Source organism: Mustela nigripes, chromosome X (assembly GCF_022355385.1).
Source record: "Mustela nigripes isolate SB6536 chromosome X, MUSNIG.SB6536, whole genome shotgun sequence".
In the NCBI taxonomy this organism is placed as follows: Eukaryota; Metazoa; Chordata; class Mammalia; order Carnivora; family Mustelidae; genus Mustela; species Mustela nigripes.
Genome location: NC_081575.1, coordinates 51,161,282 through 51,177,549, shown reverse-complemented (window position 1 = coordinate 51,177,549; position 16,268 = coordinate 51,161,282). Strand labels below are relative to the sequence as shown.

At 36.2% G+C, this 16,268-nt stretch overlaps 2 protein-coding genes across 2 annotated transcripts in view; one reads left to right on the top strand and one right to left on the bottom strand.

Annotated features, from left to right (window-relative positions):
- DIAPH2 (diaphanous related formin 2) overlaps nt 1–16,268 on the top strand; it is a 987,699-nt gene that overhangs the window by 133,012 nt on the left and 838,419 nt on the right. The window lies entirely within an intron of this gene.
- Nucleotides 7,000–8,486, bottom strand: LOC132007636 (nucleolar and spindle-associated protein 1-like). The gene is given in 3 exon segments (XM_059385900.1): nt 7,000–7,252; nt 7,254–7,394; nt 7,396–8,486. Coding segments are annotated over 3 exon segments (1,371 nt in total). The 3' UTR covers nt 7,000–7,113.

Here is a 16,268-nt window from a genome sequence, read left to right as displayed (position 1 = left end):
ATTTTATTTATTATTTATTTGACAGATAGAGATCACAAGTAGGCAGAGAGGCAGGCAGAGAAAGAGGAAGGGAAGCAGGCTCCCCCCTGAGCAGAGAGCCTGATGTGGGGCTTGATCCCAGGAACCTGGGATCATGACCTGAGCCAAAGGCAGAGGCTTTAATCCACTGGTTTAGCCACCCAGGCATCCCTAAAATAGTAAATTATTATTAAATTTTTTGACACCCATCCACAAATGTTTTCTGATATTCCATGGTGATTTTGCATGCTGCTCAAATACTCCAGAGTATTTGATGTAAACAAGATCTCATCTCTCTGTGTCTTTCTCTGTCTCTCTTGATTCCACCTTTTCCTTTTTTAAAAGAGTTTATTTATTTATTTAACAGAGGGGGGAGAGAGAGTAAGAGAAAGCACAAGCAGGGGGAGCAGCAGAGGGAGTGGGAGAAGCAGGCTCCTCACTGAGCAGGGAGCCTGATGTGGAGCTTGATCCCAGGGCCCTGGGGTCATGACCTGGGCTGAAGACAGGATACTTAACTGACCAAGCCACCTAGGCACTCCTGATTCCACCTTTTCTAAAGACTTGGATATAATCTCTTTTCTCTAAATAAAACAAGATGGGATCAGGAGGGAGACAAACCATAAGAGACTCTTAATCTCACAAAACAGAGGGTTGCTGGGAGGAGAGGGCTCGGGAGAGGGTTGGCTGGGTGATGGACATTGGGGAGGGTATGTGCTATGGTGAGTGCTGTGAAGTGTGTAGACCTGGCAATTCACAGACCTGTACCCCTGGGGCAAATAATACATTATATGTTTAAAAAAATAAATTATAAAAATAACTCTTTTCTCTGTAGTAGCTGGAAGAGAATAATAATAATAATAATAATAATAATAATTTCTCTATTCAAAGTAGGAATGAATCAATATGCTTGCAGAGGCCTGTTCTGTTCTATATGGTTATCTTAAAAAATATTATGGTAAAAACATATAACATGAGATCTCACCTCTTAATAAACAGATTTTAAGTGTATAGTACAGTATTAACTCCAAGTACAATGTTGATTTCTGGCACTTTTCATCTTGTATGAATGAAATTTTATAGCCATGAAGCAACTCCGTGTTTCCCTCTCATCTTAGCACCGAGGAACCACCATTCATTTTATCTTTTGATGAGTACAGAGATCTTTTCAAGATACTGATTTCACTTATTTTCTTTTCTGGATCATATGGTAGTTCTAATTTTAATTATTTGAGAAATTTCCATACTGTTTTCCATAGTGGCTACATTATTACGTCCACATTATAAGTGTTCCAGGGTTCTAATATTTCCATATTCTTGCCAACACTTTTATATTTTGTTTATGAAACATATTTTTTGTATTTATAGTGGCCATCCTAACAGATGTGAGGTGATATCTCATTGTAATTTTGATTTTAATTTCCCTGATAAGTGATGTTGATATCTTCTCATGTACCTGTTAATCATTTGGATTCTTTGGAATAAATATTCAAGTACTTTGCCCATTTCTTAATGCATATTTGGTTTTCCACTATTGAATTATAGGAGTTGCTTACATATTTTGGATTTTAATCCCTTATTTATTTTTTTATTTGTTCCCATTGACATTGGAGTCATATAAAAAAAAAATACTGCATGAGTGCCTGACTGGCTCAGTCAGTAGAGCATGTCGTGAGTTTGAGTCCCACATTGTGTTTAGAGATTACTTAAATACATAAATCTTAAAAAAAAATACTGCCAACAACAATGTCAAGGAGTTTACCTCCTATGTTTTATTCTAGGAGTTTTATGGTTCTGGTCTTCTATTCAAGTCTTTAATTCATTTTGAGTTAATTTTTTTTTTTTAAAGATTTTATTTATTCATTTATTTGAGAGAGAGAGAGACAATGAGAGCATGAGTGAGGAGAAGGTCAGAGAGCGAAGCAGACTCCCCATGGAGCTGGGAGCCTGATGCGGGACTCGATCCCGGGACTCCGGGATCATGACCTGAGCCGAAGGCAGTCGTCCAACCAACTGAGCCACCCAGGCGTCCCCATTTTGAGTTAATTTTTGTATATAGTGTCAGGTAGTGGTCTAGTTTCATTCTTTTTCCTTTTTCTGTCCAGTTTTCCCAACACCATTTATTGAAAAGACTGTCCTTTCCCCATTGTATATTCTTGCCTCCTTTGTCATAAATTAATTGATCATATATGTATGGCTTTATTTCTGGGCTCTCTTTTCTGTTCAGTTGATCTGTTGGTCTTAGTTTATGCCAATACCATACTCTTTTGATTACTAGAGCTTTGTAGTGTAGTCTTCAATCAGGGAGCATGATACCTCTGGCTTTGTTCTTTCTCAGCATTGCTTTGGGTATTCTGAGTCTTTTGTGGTTCCATACACATTTTAGGATTCTTTGTTCTATTTCTGTGAGAAATGCCATCAGAATTTTGGTAGGGATTGCATTGAATTTGTAGATTTCTTTGGATAGTAGGGACTTTTTTTTATTATTAATCCTTTCAGTTCATGAGCACTGGATACCTTTCCATTTATTTTTGTCTTCTTCAGTTTATTCATCAGTGTTTTACAGTTTTTAGTATATAGGTCTTCCATTGCCTTGGTTAAATTTAGTCCTAGGTCTTTTATTCTTTTTGATGCCATTGTAAATGGGATTTTCTTAACTTCTCTTTCTGATAGTTCCTTATTACTATATAGAAATGGAACCAATTTCTGTATATTGATTTTGTATTTTGCCACTTTACTCAGTCTTTTGCTAATTTCTAAGAGTATTTTGTGGAGTCTCTAGGGTTTTCTATATATATAATAATTTCATCTGCAGATGGTGACACTTTTGTATCTTCCTTTTGTATTTGGATGCTTTCTGTTTATTTTTCTTGTCTAATTGTCATAGCTAGGATTGCCGAAACTATGTTGAATAGAAGTGGCGAGAGTGAGCATTCCTGTCTTGTTCTCGATCCTGGAGGAAACACTGAGCTTTTCCCATTGACTATGACGTGTTCTGTGTGTTTTTTTGTATATAACCTTTATTATGTTGAGGTGTGTTCTGTCTATAGCTACTTTTTTGGGAATTTTAAAAATCATAAATGGAAGTTGAATTTTTTGTCAAATGCTTTTTCTGCATCTGTCAAGATGATCATAAGATTTTTATCCTTCATTTTGTTAATACAGTATATCACATCGATTTATAGATGTTGAACCATCCTTTCATACCTGGAATAAATCCCACTTGATCGTGGTGAATGATCTTTTAATGTATTGTTGAATTTGGTTTGCTAATATTTTGTTAAAGATTTTTGTATCTATATTTATCAGGGATACTGGAGTATAATTGACATAATCATCTGCTGTTGCTTCTGCCTTTTTTTTAAAATTTTTATTATTATTATTATTATTTTTTGTAGTGTTCTTGTCTGGTTTCAGTACCAAGGTAATGCTGGCTTCATAAGATGAGTTTGGAAGTGTTCCCTCATTTTCTGTTTTTTTTTTTTTTTTGAAGAGTTTGGGGAGGATAAGTATTAAATCCTTGATTGGAAGAATTCACCAGTAGAGCTGTTTGGTTTTGGACTTTCATTCGCTGGGAAGTTTTTTTTATTAGATTCAGTTTCCTTGCTAGTAATTAATCTATTCAGATTTTCTATTCATGATTCAGTTTTTAGATGATTGTTTTCTGGGAATTTATCCATTTCTTCTGTTTTATGCAGTTTGTTGGCATTTAAGTGTTCATAATATTTTAGATCTTTACTATTTCTGTGGTATCAGTTGTAAATACTCTTTCATTTCTGATTTCATTTATTTTAAGCCTTTTTCTTTCTGAGTCTAGTTATGATTTGTCAGTTTTGTTTATCTTTTCAAAGAAACAGCTCTTAGTTTCACTGATATTTTCTATTATTTTTTAAACCTTTATTTCATTTATTTCCACTCTGATCTTTAGTATATCTTTTTTTTTTCTACTAACTTTGGCCTTTGTTCTTTTTTTCCTAGTTCTTTTAGTTGTAAAATTAAATCCTTTACTTGGATTTTTCTTGTTTCTTGAGGTAGGTTTGTATTACTATGAACTGCTTTTGCTGCATCTCATAAATTTTAGGTTCTTGCCTTTTCATTTTCATTTGTCTCAGTATTTTTTTATTTTCTCTTTGAATTCTTCAATCCTTGGTTGCAGTAGCATGCTGTTTAATCTCTGCATTTTTGTGATTTTTTTTTCCAGTTTCATTCTTCTGATTGATTTCTAGTTTCATAACATTGTGGTTGGAAAGATGCTTGATATGACTTCAGTCTTCTTAAGTTTATTGAAATTTGTTTTGTGAGTTAACGTGTGGTCTGTTCTGGAGAATGTTCTATGTGCACGTGACAAGACTATACTATGACTATATATTTGCCAAAATACAAGACTGTATTTTGTGGCTTTTGGATGGAATGTTCTGTGTATATTAAGTCCATCTGGTCTAATGTGATGTGTAAGGCTGATAACTTCCTTTATTTTTTGTGTGGATGATTTATTCATTAATCCAAGTGGGGAGTAAAATCTCTTAGTATTATATTAGTATCAATTTCTCCCTTTAAGTCTGTTAAGATTTGCTTTATATATTCAGGTACCTCCTATTGGGGGTGAATATTTATGAATGTTATATCCCATTAGATTGACCTGTATAGCATTATGTAATACCCTACTTTGTCTTTTTATTACAGTCTTTGTTTTAAAGTCTGTCTTGTCTGTTAAATGTACAGCTACTGCAGCTTTTTTTCGTTAACATTTGCATTGAAAATCTTTTTCTTTTCCTTCCACTCATACTCTGTATCCTTAGATCTAAAATGAGTCTTTTGTAAGCAATATATAGATGTCTTTTTAAAAAATTCTTTCACCCATTCTGGGTCTTTTGATTAGAAAATTCAGTTCAATTACATTTTAAGTAATTATTGACAGGCATGGACTAATTGACATTTTGTTAATTGCATTTTGGCTCTTTTTGTAGTTTTTCTGTTCCTTTCTTTGCTCTCTTCCCTTGTGTTTCGATGAATGAATTTAATGTTATGTTTGGATTCCTTTCTCATCTTTTGTATAACTGTTGTAGATTTTCTTTTGTGGTTAGGATGAGGTTCACATATAAGTTTGTGTGTGTGTGTTTGTGCATGTATGTAAATGTATGTGTATGTATGTGTATGTATATGTGTATATATAGAGAGAGACTCTCTCATCTCACTTTCTCTCTTTCAAATTTGAATGCATTCTAACAACCACATTGTTTTCCCCACTATGTGTGTTTTTTGTCATACTTCATATTTTTATTTTGTTTCCCTTAACTTATTGTAGTAATTGTTAATTTTACTACTATTTCTCCTTTAACCTTTAACTAGCTTTATAACTGGTTAATCTGCTACCATTACTATGTATTTGCCTTACCAGCAAGATTTTACCTTTTTTTTTTTTTTTTAAAGATTTATTTATTTATTTGACAGAGATCACAAGGAGGCAGACAGGCAGGCAGAGAGAGAGGAGGAAGCAGGCTCCCTGCTGAGCAGAGAGCCCAATGCGGGGCTTGATCCCAGGATGCTGGGATCATGACCTGAGCTGAAGGCAGAGGCTTATCCCTCTGAGCCACCCAGGTGTCCCAAGATTTTACTTTATATGTTTTATATGTTAATGTCTTTTTTCCAGATTAAAGACGACCCTTTAATATATGTTATAAGGCTGGTTTAGTGTTGATCAACTCCTTTGGCTTTTGCTTGTCTTGAAAAAAATGTATTTATCCTTCAGTTCTGCTTAGTAGCTTTGCCAGGTAGTATATGCTTAGTTGGAAGTTCTTTCCCTTCAGCACTTTGAATATATCATTGCTACTTCTTTCTGGCCTATAGAGTTTCTGCTGAAGAGTTGACTCATCATCTTATGTGGTTCCATTGTAGGTACCAACTTGTCTTCCTTTTGCTGCTTTTAAGATTCTCTTTTTATCTTCGTCGTTTGACATTTTCATTATAAAGTTCTTGCTGTGGATATCTTTGAGTTCATCTTATTTGGAACTCTTTGTGCATCCTGGACCTAGAAATCTCTTTCCTTCTTCACATTAGGTATGTTTTCAGCCATTGTTTCTTCAAATAACTTGTCTGCTCCTTTTTTGTTCTCTTTTCTTTCTGGTACCCCTATAATTAAAATGTTATTCTGCTTGAGCTGTCCCATAGGCTTCTTAAGCTATTTTCATTTTTTTAAAATTCTCTTTTCTTCCTGTTGTTCTACCCAGGTAAGTTCTACTGCCTTATCTTCCAGGTCACTGATGCATTCTTCTGTATCATCTAGTCTGCTGGTGAGCCCTTCCAGTGTATTTTTCATTTCAGTTATTGTATTCTTCAACTTTTTTGTTTGGTACTTTTAAAATATTTTCTGTCTTTTTGAGGAAGTTCGCACTGTGTTCTTTTACTCTGTTCCTCAATTTTGTGAGTATGTTATGTCCCTTAATTTTAACTTCTATTAAGGAAATTATTTATCTCTGGTTTTGTTTTGTTTTGTTTTTTCCAGTATGGCCCTGTTTATTTTTAAATAAGTCAGGCTAGAATGAACTGTAGAGTTTTTAAGAATATATTGAGTGACAGACAGCAATTACATCAAGTGATCTGAACAAACATGCATAGGTAACAAAACACTTTTCAAAGTAGAATATGTTATCACTAACCCATTTGATTCCTTGTTTCATTAAGACTACTTGATTTTCCAGAGGAGGAAGAGGTGGCTTTCTCAGCTTGTTAGTGGTCCAAATTCTACTGAAGTTTGTGGGAGAACTACCTCCAATCAGGTAAATGCTTCTGTCTAGAAGAGGATTCCAGTTCTATCAGCAGAGGGAACTTGACGTTAAAAATCTAGGTCAAGAATTTATAGGATGAGTCACTGGAAAACCGAATTGTACAGAGATAGGTAAAAATCATTTGAAAGAATCTGTGAGCTTTAAGGTTAGTAACATTTTCAGGGATGTGGCTTGTGAGGAAAACCACCAACACTACATAGATAGTGAACAAAGCAGAAGAATCTTTTGACTAAAGTGGGGAAGACAGTGGAAAAAAATATTTACACTAAAGAAAGGGTTCAGAATAAAATACTGTTTATAGGATGTTAAAAAGTTAATCTTCAGCCATAATGAGGCCCCTCCGAGCTCCTAAAACCTTTGCTTTCTTTTTTCGTCTTTGCTCATGCTGTTTCCGTTGTTCCTCCCTAGTCTGGAGAGGAGGTTGTTTGTAAGTTTTCTTGTGGAAGCTAACTGTTTACATGTTCCTTCAGAGAATTATTTTCTTTAGATTGACCCCATGGTTTCAATTTGCCTTTGTGTGCCTCATAGTTGAGGGGACGAGACAGACTTGCTTTGAGATCAAACACTGGCTTCTTACTGGAGACTGGAGTCTGCTGCCTGAGTTGTCAGCTTGAGTGATGTAACGACAGAAGCAGAATTCCCAGTTGTGGTCTTTATCTTGTATATCCCGATCACAGCCTGGCCTTTCGGGGTATTCCCAGATATGGTCACATGTGGAGACTTTCTGGCTGGAGTCTTGGTCAGTGAACGCTTATGCTCATTATCTTTGGTAGTAGCTGAAAACCTGACGTTCATTTTAGTTGCCGAGAGCACAGAACGCTTGGCAGAGCCCTTCCCACACAAGGTGCTCCTGCCCACAGCATCCAGTGGCTGGCCCTGTGAGCGGCGCTGGCTGGTAGGAGTACAAGCCAAGGGGAGCCTTCCCCAGAGAGGAACTGGAGTCACCACTGCGCCCTTGGTGGCTGGCTGCTTCTTCAGTTCATGAAATGTATTGTGTTCTTCAAAATTTTTCTTTTTTCTCTCAATATATTGATCGATGGACTCCATTTTCTTAAAACGAGCCTCATGAAGCTTCTTAAAGTTTGGAGTTGTGCTTATAATTCTTTTGCTTTTTCCAGGTTTGGAAAACCCATCTGTGTAGAGAGACTTTTTTCCTTCTGAAGGTACCTTCGAATCTTCATTACCATTTCTTCTTCTTTTTCCTGAGGAAACGGCATTCTCCTCTCCTTGGCTCTCATCTGGTGGTGAAGACATTTCTGCAACTGTTCTGAGATCCTGGTGTTCCTGCTTCTCCTGATTCTGGAATTCAGTGTGATCACTCACTTTTATCTCTGAATGATCCTGGGTGTCAGGGTTCCTGAGGACTGTCCTGCACCTTCTGGTTTTGGTGCCATGACCAAGAGGCTCCCTCTCAGTTTGTTCCTGGCCATGGCTCTGAAGCTCAGCCTCCTCACAGGATGATGCAGAGGTCTGACTTCCATCGTGGAAAGAAAGACATTCATCTGTCACGTCCTGATTCTCATTTTCTTTTTTTGCCTCAAGTTTAAGGTGGGCTTTCAAGGCTTTTAACAACTTGTCTGCCCTCAGGTTAGCCTGGAGGCCCAGATTCTTGGCTAGGATCTGAAGGTCGCTGTACTTGAAGGAGTCCAGCTCCTCAAGGGAGGGCACGGTCCTGGCAAGCTGCATCCAGGGGACCACAGTGAGGACTTGTACTCCACCTTCTGCAGCACAGCTCAAAACTCTGGCGCCACTATCTCTGTTTTTTAAATGTCTTTTTCTGAGGTTTTGTTTTGTCCTTTATTTGGGATCACATTCTTTTGTCTCATTTTGCTTTAGTCTCTGTTTCTGTGTATTAGGTAAAACAGCTATACCTCTCCCAGTGTTGAAGGAGTAGTCCTGTATAGGAAATGGATCTTACTGTTCAACCTTGCCCTAGCTCTTAGTTGTCTGTTGAACTTTTGTGATTGTCTAAGTAGCCCAATTTATTCTATTTATTTATTTATTTCTATTTCTGTTTATTATTTATATAGATACCAGTTTTTGAGGGCATGCCAGGACCTGTCAGTGTTCCAAAGGGAATGAACTCAGTCAGTATATAGATTTAGATTGATTGGACACCAGACCCTTAGGCAGTAGCTTTTAAAGTATGCAAAAATATACATTCTTGTGGGGCTGCAATCATGGACCCTGATGACCTTCAGATTAGATTAGGAAGTGTCCCCTGGGTGACAGCAGCATGAATCAGAGCTTCAGGTGAGAATATAAAGTCCTTTCTGAGAGGTACCAGTAAGTTGTTGAGAGGCCAAGGTAGGGTATGCAGTTGGTGTCCTCCTGAGTTTTTCTCTAGATTTGAGATGTGTGGCAAACCTGAAGCCTGTCCCTTTGAATGGTGCTCCAGGGCAAATAAATAGACCTCTTTCACATGGAGACTGTGGAGGTGGGGGGTGTTTTAGTTCCATGTCTGGGTAGTGCCTGTGTGTGGTATCCTGCTGAGAACTGTTCTTAAGATGTTACAGTTCCATGAGGCCCAGGATTGTAAGCCCTTCTGGCCACTACAGATAGGCACTCAAGGAATATTTCCTGTCCACACAGGGCTTGCCCACTTGTTTTAGTGAGACTGTTAGAGAGTGTTGGGAATGGGACATGCTGGCAGGCTTAATAAGGACAGGAAAGGGTTCTGGGGCCAGGGCACACCACACCTGTGGCTTTAGTGAGAATTGGAACAAAGTGCACATCAGTTGCTTTAGCAAGGCGGGGAAAGAGTTTGGGGAAGGGCATGCTTATAGTGTTAGCAAATTTGTGCCCACATGTGCCCATCTCCACTAGTGAGGCTGAGGAATAGTATAATAAATGGTGCTCTGCAGTATCTATTCATGGGGAAAATCCTAACTCATCCTGGCTCCCCTGGCAGATGCTTTAATATTAGCAACTGAATATTTACATATAATCTGTTTACCTCTCAAACTGCTGCTTTGTTTGAACTCCGGTAAAGTTGTATCTCAGATCCCCAACGATCCCCTAATTTAAGCCATGTGGGTTTTTCAAAGCCAGATGTTTTTGGGGCCTCATATCTCTGGTTTTGTTTCCAAGGTTTGGGGTGCCCCTTAGGGATAGGCTCTGCTTGTGAAATTCCTCCTTCTTGTGTGTTGCCATGCTGAGGGTGGAGTTTTTGGAAAAATTTTGCCTCTGTATCTTTTACCATCTTGCTTATGGCCCTTTTATCCTTTGTTGTGAAAGATGCTGTTCAGCTAATTTTCAGTGTTTTTTTTCAGTGGGAATTACTCCATATGTAGTTGTTGATTTAGTGTTTCTATGGGAGGAAGTGAGATAAAGGGCTTCTTACACTAAAATTTGATGATATGTTTTAAAAACAGACAGAAATGAAAACCACTTAAATGTGTTTGCTGAAAAAAGTATTAAACACTTTTTAAATGATGGTGTTTTAGGTGCTGGCTGTAATGCATTGAATGAAATAAAAATTCTTGCCCTACTGGAGCTTGCAGTGAAGAGTAGAAACCAAGTGAAGAAGTAATTGACTAAGAAAATAAGTGAGACAGAAAATTAAGGAGATATGATAGTGACAGAGTGACTCCTTTAACTTGATAATAAGAAAAGGCTTTTCTGAAGTAGTAATTTGTAATCTGAATCCTGAATGATGAGGCCAGCCATGGGAAGATCAGGAAATAAACTCTGATGCTGAGGGAACAGCTAATACAAAGGTCTTAGTGTTGAAAAGAACTTGATATGGTGGAAAAACAGAAAGTAAGTTTGTATGTGAAGTCTTATGAGAGCCCAGTGATAGGGAAGGCCTCAGAGAGTAAGGCAGGGGCAGTTCAAGTAGAGTTGTTCATTTATGTCAACTGGGTGAAAACTTCTATCTGTTTTTAGAATAAAACCATTTCCTGAGGATCCCTGAGAAATTAAAGCTGTTTTTAAGGCAGAAGGAAGTCATAATAATTTAGGCTTCATTTAGAAATGAACACAAAAACTCATGTTCCAGTCTTTCAAGACACTTGTTTTATATTCTCCTTTGCTCTTTTCCTCTTGGATAAATAGCAGAACTCATTGACCTTTTGCTTTACTCTAGATTTCAATCTCTGACTTCCTTGTATGTGTGGAGACTGAGGAGGATGTAATAGTCCTTAATTCAGGGCAGTCAGGGGATAGGAGTATAATGTTTTTGAATTGGCTAGATGTGTATGTGACTAATAATGAACACACTGATGTCTCCCAGGTGAGTGAATCACCTATTTAAAATTTTTTTTTTAAACTTTTAGATTTTTTTTTTAAGAGATTTTATTTATTAGAGAGACAGTGAGAACAAGAACACAAGCGGGGGGGGAGTGGGACAGGGAGAAACAGAAAATTGGCTTCCTGCCAATCAGGGAGCCTGATGTTGGGCTCAATCCCAGGACCCTGGGATCATGACCTGAGCCCAAGGCAGGCACTTAACGACTGAGCAACCCAGGTGCCCCAAGGATTTTTTTTTTAAAGTAGACTCCATACCCAGCGTGGAGCCCAATTCAGGGCTTGAACTCACAGCCCTGAGATTAAGATCTCAGCTGAGATCAAGAGTTGGACGCTTAACCTGCTGAGCCACCCAGGTGCCCCTTGGATGGATTTTTTTTTTTTTTTAAGATTTTTTATTTATTTGTCAGAGCACAAGCAGGGAAAGCGGCAGGCAGAGGGAGAAGCAGGCTTCCTCTCAAGCAAGGAGCCGGATGCGGGACTCAATCCTAGGACCCCGGGATCATTACCTGAGTTGAAAGGAGACACGTAATTGACTGAGCCACCCAGGTGTCTCCCTTGGATGGATTTTTTAAGTGCACTCCTAAAAAATGAAGTAGTGATAGATAAAATTTACATAAAACTTATATGCAAGGTATTTTTTTTTAAAGATTTATTTATTTATTTATTTGACAGACAGATCACAAGTAGACACAGAGGCAGGCAGAGAGGAGGAAGCAGGATCCCTGCTGAGCAGAGAGCCTGATGCGGGGCTCGCTCGATCCCAGTACCCTGGGATCATGACCTGAGCTGAAGGCAGAGGCTTTAAACCACTGAGCCACCCAGGTGCCCCTGCAAGGTATTGTTTTAAGAGCTTTCCAAAATTAACTTCCTTTGAAGTTATGAAAACAGTTAGGATTAAAATAAATTCTCTGAAGAATATACTAATAGCTTTTAAAATAATAATTGTTTGGTCCCTTTAAGTTATGTTTTAGAGAAAGTGCATTTTTTCAGCCTTAAATCTGACATCAGTCACCTTCATAAAACATTAAGACCAGAGTATTTGGTTCTATTATATAGCTTTTACTGCCTTTGAAAGTGAGAGGCTGAATGTAACTCTGATAGTTTGCTGTCAGTAATACTGGTATCAGGGCTGACTTTTAGCTCTTAAAAAAGTTATTTTTTACTTTGGAAAAATTTTAAAGAATTGAACTTTTTTTTTTCCTAAAGCATTGAACTTTTTCTTTTTTCTAAAGCTTTATAATCCATTTATATTCGTAAGACAGGGTGGCAGAAGTCTGCCACATACAAAGTTCACAACAGGCAAAATTCTATATATGCGCTTTAGATTTTCCTAAAGAATACATTGTTTTGGCTGCTTTTAAAACAACAAAGACATTCCTGCTAGGTTGTGGCTTTTTCGTCTCAACTTTTTTTTTTTTTTTTTTTTGTCTCAACTCCTTGAAAGTTTCTTTGGTACTCTTTCTTAGGTTACATGTAGATTATAAAGTATAGTTAAATGTTACACACAGTGATACTTTAGACATTCTGAGCATTAGAAGCCATTACATTTATGTTAAACTCTACTCCCATTTATTATCAGTTTTTTTCAGTAATATCAAAATAATCAGTAGGTAGTCATATAACATTAAAACAAGGGAATATTGGATTTACTTTCTGGAGTAGTGTGTTCCTTTCTTTCCTGCCTTCCTCTTATATACTGGCTTGCTGTTGTATTGTGCATTAGCTTAAAGGGAGCTTGAATACATAAATGGTATTGTTTGAATGAAAGGGATTGTTTTGATTTACTTGTGCACATATTGTAAAATTTTTCATCAGTACATAGGTGGCTAGTATTCACAGCTGCTGCTATTGATACATTTTCAAGAATGAAATGTGCCAGATAGAGGAAGAGTCTTGAGTCTTGGCAAGAACATTTTTCTGATATTAAAAATTATGTTAAAGATATTTCAAATCAGTAGGGAAAAGTGTTTTTGGAACAATTGACAAATTATTGAAGGGAAAATATAAATTGACTTCCTACCTTTCATCATACATTAGAATAACTATGACAATTGGAGAGTTAGATGTAATGATAAAATAGTTTTGACTTTATAACAGGAGGGAACTTCTATTAATAAAGAACACAGCATGTACTATTAAAAGGCAAGTGATGAATTTTGAAGTTTTTAAAGTTTTGGTAATGGGTTAATATTTTTATAAGTGTTCTTATACAGAAAGAAGAAAAGTATCCTGATATATATATACATGTATATGTATGTGTATATATATGCACACACATATATATATATATGCACATATGTATACACATATATATGAGCAAGCATATAAATCATATATATGATGCATGGTGTGTATGGTATGTATAGATGGCCTTATGTGGGTAAATGTGAGCGTGTATGGGTGTGAACAGCTGTACATACATTCAGCCTTAGTATTAGTAAAAAAAAAAAAAATTGCAAAAGAATGGTGTAGTATAATAGAGAAAAAAGATCTAAAATAGGGGAGCCTGGGTGGTTCAGTCAGTTAAGTGTCTGTCTCTTGATTTTGGGTCAGGTCATGATCTCGTGGTTGTGGGATTAAGCCCCAAGTTGGGCTGTACTTAGTTTGGAGTCTGCTTCAGATTCTTTCTTCCCCTCCCTTTCATTCCCTCTTGTTCTCTCTCAAATAAATAAATAAATTCTTAAAAAAAAATAGCGATCCGATTGGTGAAGGTGCTGAGAAGCATGTACTCTAATTTCCTGAAGGTTGATTTCTAAAATGGTACAAAATTTCCAGAAGACAGGGAGAATGAAACACAGGCAACAAAAATATTTATACCTCTATCCAGCTATATTATTATTAGAAAAATTTGCTAATGAAGCTAATGTATAAAAATTATATTTGTACACTGATAATCACTTTAGCGTTATTTCTAATAACAAAAAATTAAACCACAGATGCCCTCAAATTGCAATTTAAGTAATTATTACATAATAATCAAAACTAATCTTTTATGTATTTAATTATATGAAAGATGTTCATAATACATTAAATGTTAGAAACAGAACGTGAAATGTGTATACAACATAGAGTATGATGTCAGTTTTGTTTAAGAACATACTGTGCATAGGAAATAGCTATATGCTATAATATTCGCAATGTTTCTCAGTAAATGAGAAATTAATGGTGATTTTTTTTGTTAACTCTATTTTCCACATTTCCAATAATGAGAAATTAATGGTGTTTTTTTTTTTTTTTGTTAACTCTGTTTTCCACATTTCCAATAATGAACTTGTCTTAGTTTTGGAATAAATGATCAAGAACAGGTTGGATTTAAATTGTATTTTGTTCATAAAGAATGAAAGTATGTTTTCTGTCTTTTTACATTGTGAGGGCAGAGGGTGAAGAAACAGTAGTTCTTTATTTACTGTTTCTTATAGATATTAAAAATATATGTTGTGTATGCTGTTGATTTGACTAAGGGGAAATGAGAACATAGATACATAATATCTCTGCTTCTCCTCTCTATACTTGGGGTTTTGTATTTGGGGAGATTATAATCTTAATGGATTTAGTGGGAATTAATATTTACAAATAGATTTGTAGGTGAGTTTTGTGTTTCCTTAATAGTCCGGGAAACTAAAAAATGCCTTTTAAGGGAAGAAATTGCAAAAAGATGAAATTTGTGCACCAGACATTCAAATTTGAAGAGCACACATGGGGAAAATTGTATGTCCCTAAATTATCAACTTATTGGAACTGAAGTGCTTTGGTACAGATGTGAAGAGTAAAACGAAAGTAAGTCTCATAGTTAGTAACATCTTCCCATCTGCTCTCCTACGTATTACAAGTAGAAGTCCCAGTGTCCACACGTAATGGCAATAAGCTATTGCAAAACAAAGAAATATGTGCTTCACAATTTCAGTTTTAGATAATGTATTCAGAAAGATTATAACATCATGCACAGTTGTAAGGAACAAATATACTGGTGTAATTTACCTACAGATGTTCATCAGGATCCTTTTCCCTTGAAGTGTTTTCCATTTTCTCAGAAAAGTGGTATTGTGAGCTATTTAAGAAAATGTCAACTTACTTGCATATGTCAACAATTGGGTCCATGGATTATATGATTTTATTCCCATATTATTTATGTAAACATTTAAATTAAACACACACCACATGTTATAAATCTGTGCTGCATGTAAGCAAGGACAATTGCTTTGCTTGGATTTATCTCTTAAAGTGAGACACTTAATGCTTTGGTAAGTGGATGTTTATATGTAACGGAAATAAGCTTTTCACTGCCTCTTAAGTATTAAATACTTTTCTAGTCAGATAAAACTTATTTTTTTTATTTTTAAAGATTTTATTTATTTGAGAGAGCGTACGTAAGGAGAGGAGCAGAGGGAGAGGGAGGGAGAAGCAGACTCTTTGCTGAGCAGGGAGCCCCGTGTCGGTCTTAGTCCCAGGACCTTGGGATCATGATCTGAGCTGAAGGCAGATGCTTAACCAAGTGACCCAGGCACCCTGATAAAATTTTATTTTTTCAAAAATTAAGATTTTGATGTCAGTTGTTTTCATTACTTTTCTTTTTTTTCCTTATGTTGTTTTGCTGAAAATATTATCAGTTAGACATTGGTAGCATGTATATCTTCATGGAGATTTTTAAATGGATTTTTTATTGACCCTGTTTGTATGGGTAGAAAATTTTGCTATATCACAAAACTAGAAACAAGATCTGTTTCTTTCTATGTAAGGAGTTTTATTAGAATTAATCTGTATAGCTGTGATAGTCTCTTAGATTACATTTCTTTGATTATTATAGTTTTCTTATTATATAAGAATGTGCTGTATTAATTAACCTGTAATTGTTACTTTAAGCTATATTTCAGTGGCATCTTATGCTTCATGTATCGAATACAGACTCTGTCATTTTCCTTATTACCCACTCTAGTCTCCCCTAATCTATTTTTTGTCCATGATCCTTGTCATGGTTAGTGGTATCACCTTTCACTCCATCAGCCACACCTGAGTTAACCTTCACTCATTCCTCTCCATGTGTTGTCCAGAGTCAGCCTCTCCCCAGAATCTATCAGTTCCTGACTGATTCTTATCATCTTCATCTTCTTTACATCTCATCTCTGAGTTCATGCTTCAGACAGTCTTCAGAATAATTTTTATAAAACTTGGTCTCCTTTTTAGCACTTACTTTATAAATATAAAGAATATTTAAAGAAA